This window comes from Mus caroli, chromosome 6, assembly GCF_900094665.2.
Source record: "Mus caroli chromosome 6, CAROLI_EIJ_v1.1, whole genome shotgun sequence".
Taxonomy (NCBI): domain Eukaryota; kingdom Metazoa; phylum Chordata; class Mammalia; order Rodentia; family Muridae; genus Mus; species Mus caroli.
The window spans coordinates 29667876-29675439 of NC_034575.1; the positions used below are offsets into that span (position 1 = coordinate 29667876).

The 7564-nt window shown below is 49.6% G+C and overlaps 1 protein-coding gene across 4 annotated transcripts in view; it reads right to left on the reverse strand.

The window, feature by feature from the left end:
- Positions 1-7564, reverse strand: part of Wdr91 (WD repeat domain 91) — a 30297-nt gene that overhangs the window by 2833 nt on the left and 19900 nt on the right. For 3 of the 4 annotated variants that reach the window (XM_021164893.2, XM_029478829.1, XM_029478830.1), the window contains exons 10-14: positions 6544-6638; positions 6252-6420; positions 4123-4231; positions 3380-3492; positions 1499-1696 (exon numbers count right to left, since the gene is read on the reverse strand). In XM_021164893.2, coding sequence (XP_021020552.1) covers positions 1499-1696; positions 3380-3492; positions 4123-4231; positions 6252-6420; positions 6544-6638 — 684 coding nt within the window. Of the gene's footprint in view, positions 1-1498; positions 1697-3379; positions 3493-4122; positions 4232-6251; positions 6639-7564 lie in introns of all 4 variants that reach the window. The other variant, XM_029478828.1, reaches the window with a different exon arrangement.

Consider the following 7564-nt stretch of genomic DNA (forward strand, 5'->3'; position numbering starts at 1 on the left):
TCTGGAGTGTCTGAAGACAGCTACAGTGCACTTACATATAATAAATAAATAAAATAAATAAATAAATAAATAAATAAATAAATAAGAAAGACAGGGAGATTTCTGAGTTCAAGGTCCTCTGGGATTAAACGTGTGGTGGCACACACCTTTAATCTGGGCTACACCTTCTGCTGGTGCCCTACAAAAGGATACTGGAAGAAGGAAGATTTACTCTCTCCTTCACCTGCTTGCCGTGTGGGACTGAGCAACTGCTAAATCCTTGGACTTCCATTCAGAGCTGCTGCTGACCATTGTTGGGAGTTGGACTACAGACTGTAAGTCATCAACAATTCCCTTACTATATAGAGACTACCCATAAGTTCTGTGGCTCTAGAGAACCCCAACTAATACAGAAGATAAAGACATATGCTGCTAAGACCAGAGATCTGAGTTCAGTCCCCAGGAATCACGTGATGGAAGGAAGGAACTGAGTTCTATAGGCCGACCTCTGGCCCACACCCTCCCACCTGTGTCATACAGGTACCTACACACAAAAATATAGACAGATAAGTAGACATAAATAGATGGAGAGACGACTCAGTGGTTAGAGCACTTCAGACTTGAGTCCGATGCCTAGTCTCACTTAGGTTGTTTACAGCCACCTGTGGCTCTAATTTTATGGGATCTGATGCTTTCTTCTTGGTACCACTACATACAAATGCATAAATACATACAGCACACAAACACACACATAAATAAAATAAATCTTCAAAGATAAAATCAGAACTATGTAGATAACTTGTATCCTAGCTTGACAAAGAACATCTTAAATTTCTGTCTCACATGTAGGCTTTGGTGTACCTGACCCACAGGCCTCCTATAAAACAGCCTATTCTAACTCAGTGATGAAAGCAATCTACCTATCTCAGACTCTTGAGGCACATGGGCCCACACTCCTAAGCCCTTTGCCCTACTGATATCTTTGAGAATATATACTATTTCCAAGGAATAAGACAAGAAAAGGGAAGAATCATAACAGAATGTATGGCACAGAGAGCACAGCTACAGAGGACAGAGGGCCACACTCAGCTATGCAGGGCACAGGGCCACACTCAGTTATGTGGGACACAGGGTCACACTCAGCTATGTAGGACACAGGCTATACTCAGCTATGCAGAACATAGGGCCACACTCAGCTATGCAGAACATAGGGCCACACTCAGCTATGCAGGACACAGGGCCACACTCAGCTATGCAGGACACAGGGCCACACTCAGCTATGCAGGACACAGGGCCACACTCAGCTATGCAGGACACAGGACCACACACAGCTATGCAGGGCACAGTGCCACACTCAGCTATGCAGGATAGAGGCCCACACTCAGCTATGCAGGGCAGAGGACACAGGGCCACACTCAGCTATGCAGGATACAGGACACAGGGCCACACTCAGCTCAGGTGAGCCAAGCTGACCTCCAGAGAGAGGTCCGTGCCCACCAGTACTCTGCCACCCACTTACCTTGTAGATGAGGCCCCCTGTGGCAGAGCACGTCAGCATGTAATTGCCCTCAGAGTCAAAAGCGAAGAGCCGGCCTCTGGGAACTTGAACCTGCTTGTAGCCACTGTAGCCAGACAGGACAAAGGGGCCCGTGGCATCTGAAGGGAGGTTGGACTCAGACACCTTGAGGCCACTCTTGTGGATATTCCACTGGATGAACTGCAGATACAAGGCACAACAGGGGCTCCCTTAGAGTCACACAGCCAACTACCCAGACTCCCTTAGATCCCCCAACAGCAGTCACCGCCTAGGCCTGGGAAACAAAGCCATGGCCAACCTCGGGCAGTGACTGGCTGGGGCAACTGCCTCCCTCACCAGTTCCACAGCCTTCAGAAAAGCCTTTCGAGAGCAGGAAGCAACACAGGGATGTGGGGACCATGGACTACTCCCAGTCCCGTCTCTCACCAATACAAGTTTCCTCAGGGGAAAAAAAAAATCTAGAAAGCAATTAACAGCTTCGTATCAAAGCCCAGCCCTCCTCGTTACTCCAGCCTGAGCACAGGGAGGAAAGGGATAGACACAGGCTTTGCAAGGCCTCCTCCTGGTCTCCTGGGCAAGGCAGGCAGGCCAGTGTGTGGAGGTGCTTTTTAAGTTACAGTTAATATTGTCATTATTCCTTCCTGTATTATCAGAATTTGGGGCCCAGTTAGAGTTTCTGGACCTGGGGACAAAGTATAGAGGACAGATGGGCTGATTACAAATACTGTTCAGTTGCTCAGCAGTGCAATCAATCAACATGTTGAGTGGCACACTCTGCGTCTCACTTGTGACGTGGAGAGTGAATAGCCCAGACTGTAGACAGGCTCTCGTCATTCCTGGGAGTCCTACCCACAGAATAGGATGCCAAACTTGAACTTAAAAGCCCTATAGAGTTTCCCAGGGAAGACATGAATCAGGACACAGTGGTACACATTTATAATCCCACCCCTATGGGAGACTGAGGCAGGAGCATCTTGGAGCCAAAGAAGTTGAAGCCAACCTAGACAACACACTAAGATGTGGTCTCAGAATAAGTTAAGTAAATATATAAATAAATCAATACAGTTAGGTGTGATGGCTCACATCTGGCATACCAGCACTTAAGAGGCTGAGGCCAGACTGCCCTAAGATTGAGGTTAGCCCTGGGCTACAGAGAAAGATATGATCAGACAGACAGACAGGCAGGCAGGCAGGCAGGCAGAAACATACATACATACATACATACATACATATATACATACATACATACATACATACATACATGCACGCAGACAGACAGACAGACAGACAGACACTGGTTTTGTAGTCACTGTTTTCAGTATAAAATCCCACAGGCTTAGGAGGGTATATAAGACAGCTAAGTCGTTCTCCTACTTATTTCTCGTACCCCCGACTTCAGTGCAAGGCCACTGTCATTCCCACTTCCTAACACACCTTTCCACAGAGGGAATCTACAAGGGCCTTGACTTATAGTGACTTAGAAGACAGGGGTTTGCTTACTTTTTACTTCTTTGGGCTCTGCTCAGATCTGTTTCCCATTAGGATCCTCACTCCAACTCGTCAGCAAACCCCATGCTCTGTCTTGTGACCATGACCAACCCCACTCACCAAAGAATATCTTCCCCAAATGTGGCTCCCTCTCTGGTGACATGGGTCAGTTTTGCTACAACTAGGAAGAAGGATATGGAATTCCCATCTACGAGAACAGCCAAACCCCACTGCACTCACTGAACCCCACGAAGATGCTTTGAGGTAGACTTGTATGTATCCTTATTTTGTGGAAGCTAAAATGGAGGCAGGAAGAAGTCCACGGTCCCAGGGCTTGCAGACAGTCCAGCTGCCACCACTGCTGCTGGCGCCTACCTTGCGGTCCTCGCCGATGCTGTACACAGCATTCTCGTCACAGCTGAATTCCACAGAGTAGACCTCGCCGCAGTGGGCCTTCCAGCTCATAGCACACTCGTGCTGCTGCATGTCTGAGAGAGCAAGGCCACACCTGTTAAGGCCACAGGGCATAGCAGGGTCCCCTTACCCTCTATGACAGCTGGTCTAGTGGCCAGGGGCCTCCTGGGCCACAAAGTGCTGACCCTTCCAGGTCACCTGCCTCTGAGCAGCCTCCTGATGTGGTCAAAGGGAGAATTGGGGATCCTTGGGGAAAGAGCTCACCTGGGGTTCCTGTAAGTTTTAGGGAGACAGAAGTCCTTCCTATCACACCTCTGTAACTGCCCCCGGGCACCATGGAGACCTATTACATGGGTGTCACCTTATCCCATTTTAGAGCCTAGGCCTATCTTCCTGGAGACAGGAGACAAGCCACCTTATAGCACATGAATAGGATGGCACTGTTCTCTTGTGACCCCTTGTAGCTCCCCACAGGTGACAAGGACTCAGGTCAATCAGCTCAAGGTCAAAGGACTATTGGGCTCTGCCCCACCCCGTGTCTACAGACACTGAGCACATACAAGTGGGCTGTGGTGGAAGTTTTGAAGACGCCGCCCAAAGTCAAGCTCTAGAACAAGCTTTTGAAACTGGGCTTTTGCAATGGCCTTGGCCCCAGCTCGGTCATTTAAGGAGGGGATCAGGACTGCCGCAGCACACTTCCATACCAAAGAGCCGGATGACACCATCAGCCGCCCCTGTGACCAGCAGGTTCCCGTTGTGATTGAAAGCTGTGCAGTTGATGGCAATGGGCTCTGGGTCCAGTGAGAACTGAAGCTGGGAATGCAGACAAAAGCACCATTAGCAGCAGACTAGGCCAGCACAGACCCCACTGACTCCCCCTGCCAAGGCCTGCTTCTGAAGAGACTTATCTGAGCGTCTGTCAAAGCCCACTGACAGATGTGTTCTTCTGAAAGGCAATGCCACTGGGCCTACAGATATTCTACTTCTGCACTGAGGCAACAATCCACGTCAAAGCTGTGACGAGCAAGCCATACCTCAGCAGTCCATGCTCTTCTCCCTCCACTGGACTCCAAGCTAAGTCTTACTGAACACTTCTGTAGCCAGCAGGAACTAAGCCCCATCAGCTGCCTTCCACGGCAGGCAGCCCTGAGCCACACAAGACACACACGTCCCAAAGCTGCCCCTGGCCCTTCCTACAGGAGCCAACATCCACAGGACCTAACAAAGCCAGTGATGTAAATAAGATCTAAGGCTATACTCTGACAATGAGGAACAGCATTCCAACAATGCAGACCCCTCTGGGGACAAAAGCTGCAAGGCTGATGTCAGATGATGTCATTCACACACAGGCACAGTAGTGACCTGCCAACAAAGGAGTCCACTGAGACCAAAGACAAGAGGAGGGGGAGAGCCCTGTGGACCAGTGAACCCAACAGGCATGAAACACTCAGAAGCCTGAGCCCCAAGTGAATGGTCTGGCCAATCCCCATACGCTGCTAAGACTCCGGAAAGGAACACCCTCCGTGCAAGAATGAGCTAGGACTTCACAGAAAGTGCTGAGAAAATGCACCTCTCTGCTAAGCGCAACCTCAGGCTAGTGTGGTCACAATCCCTGTGTAGTCTGAGAATGGATTTCAAAGTTGTCAGCGGTTGGTGGAGCCTCTAGGCACCTGGCCCAAGTGAAAGCAGGTCCCTTTCAGTCCTATGCTCAGTGAGGCTTGTATCCCCACGGATAAAGGGCCAGAAAGAAGAACCTGAAGTAGAAATTCACAGGGCAGGGGAAGGTAAGGGGAGAGGGGCAGGCATCCTCAGAAACAGCAGGGGTGGGGTTAGCTTTCAAAGTGTTTAGCTCAAAGTCAGAGAGTAAGGACTACAGAGGAGACGGCAGCAGGACCACACCGTGTGTAAGGATGACGCTGCGTTCCTGGAAATGAGAAACAGGACCTGCAATGAATGTCCCCACAGACTAGTTAAAGATGGGACGCTGGGGAGGACCTGCGCTGTCAAAGCCGAGGAAACGATGTCATGAGGGCAGTGAAGTGAGACAAAGGAAGAGTCCTAAGAATGTCAAGTTGGTGCTCTAGAAGGCAAGAGAGACCCAGAGACGTGTTAACCCTGGAAGAATACGGCTAAGAGTTGCCCAGAACTGGACAAAGACACAAACCCTCTTGCAAGCTGCAATTCTAATTTTATTTACCTTTATTTGTTGAGGGTGGAAATTTTATTCTTTTATTTAGAGAAAGGCTAACCTAGAATGCCTGCTCCTCCTGCCTCGACCTCCCAAATGCTTAAGTGTGCAGGCATGCACTACCGGGAAGAGTTTTTAAAAAAACATTTTTTAAGCTTAGAAAATCCATACTGAGATACTCAGATAAGATCTTAATAGCCAGACAGAGGAATGAGATGAACCAGGAGCCAACCTCTTGATTTCAGCACACAATGCCAGAGAAGACAGAGCCACGGTTAGAGGATGGGCCTGTTTCCAACTAGAATACAAAAGTCTGGAAAAAAAAAAAAAAGGCACCCTGCAACTCTACACACATAAAGTTTGAAAGCCCAAAAAGCAGAACTAGGTAGGCTGTATGCACATGTAACTACGCATGTGCTAAGGCACATGTTAAGCTGTAAGGAGACAGCAACCCAAAACTCAAGACATGATCTCTGGGAAGGGAGAAAGGCGACAGAGTTGAGAAGGGCCCGTGAATATTAGGAAAGAAATGAGAAGGGAGAAGACTCATCAAAAACATAGGGAGTGTGAGCAGTGCGCCCTCCACACGGGGTGCCCTCCAGGCAACCTACCCAGCTCCAGGAGACCCGCAGGCGGATCCCATACCTGCTGCTTCATGGTCTTTGTATCCCACAACAGCAGCTTGCCAGGAACCTGGTTCATGCCTTTGCTGCCGATATCCGGGGCGGAGGAGTCTGTCTGGGAGGTGAGGCTGGGAGCTGCGGCTGAACAGACGAAAGAGGCCCCATTGGGGCTGCAGGCAAGAGACAGGATTCTGCAACGTACACAGGCCGGGGTCAGACAATCACCACCACAGGCTCTGAGCTGATTCCCGCTCCAGGAGCTGGGGCCCACAGGGCACCCGTAGCAGCCTGAGGCTCCCAGTGCACCCACCCACCTGGGCATGTCATCATTGATGTTGATCTCACAGAGGTTCTTCTTGGCTTCTGTATCATAAAGACGCACTGTCCCCACACCACTGCCCAGCAGGAGCTGCAACGAGAAGAGGCAGGAGGCTGAGGACAAGGGTCAGGGAGGACTACCATGGTGAGAGAGGCCAGGCCCACTCCCGTGTAGTATGCATCTGGGCAGACTGCACGGGTAAGTCCCTTCTCCAGGCAGCCAGGGAAACTCGGGCCACAACAGACCTCACTTAAAATGCCATGGAGAGGGGCTGGTTCAGAGCACTGGTTGCTCTTCCAGAGGACCCAGTTCCATTCCCAGAATCTACACAGCACCTCACAACCACCTGAAACTGCAGTCCCAGGGGATCTGAGGCCCTCTTCTGAGACACACATGCAAATAAAACATGAAGATTCTTTTGTTTTTTTTTTTTTTAACTTTTGAGACATGGCTTCTCTATGTAGCCCTGGCTGTCCTGGAACTCACTCAGTAGACTAGCCCCTAACTCAAAAGATCCACCTGCCTCTGCTTCCCTAGTGCCAGTATTAAAGGTGTGAAACACTTACCGCCTGGCTGATTTTTTAAAAAATAATGTTATTAAGTCATGAAAGCCAAGCAGTATTTTGAAGTGAGAGGGACAGGATCCTGAAGAGGTGGGATAAATAGAGGTGACTGGACCACTGGGAGCAGGCATCTGAGGGAGTCACCCTCAGGGGAATTAATGATGGGCTCAAAGTGAAAGCATTCATTCTCCCTTGAGAGTTGTAAGAGCAAGCTTTGCCCCTCATCCCTCTCTGGTTTCCTGTTCCACCATGGATCTTTCCCTCTGGCCTGAGCTCCCATCATAACACAGGTGCTGCAGCCAAGCTTGGGAGCTTTCACCAGAACCGAGCAGCCACCGGAACCAGGTTCTACAGAACTGTGAGCTAGAGAAACTTCTTTGTAATACACCCAGCTTCGAGCATGTTGTTACAGCAACAGGAGACAGAATTTCTTTTTTTTTTTTTTTTTTTTTT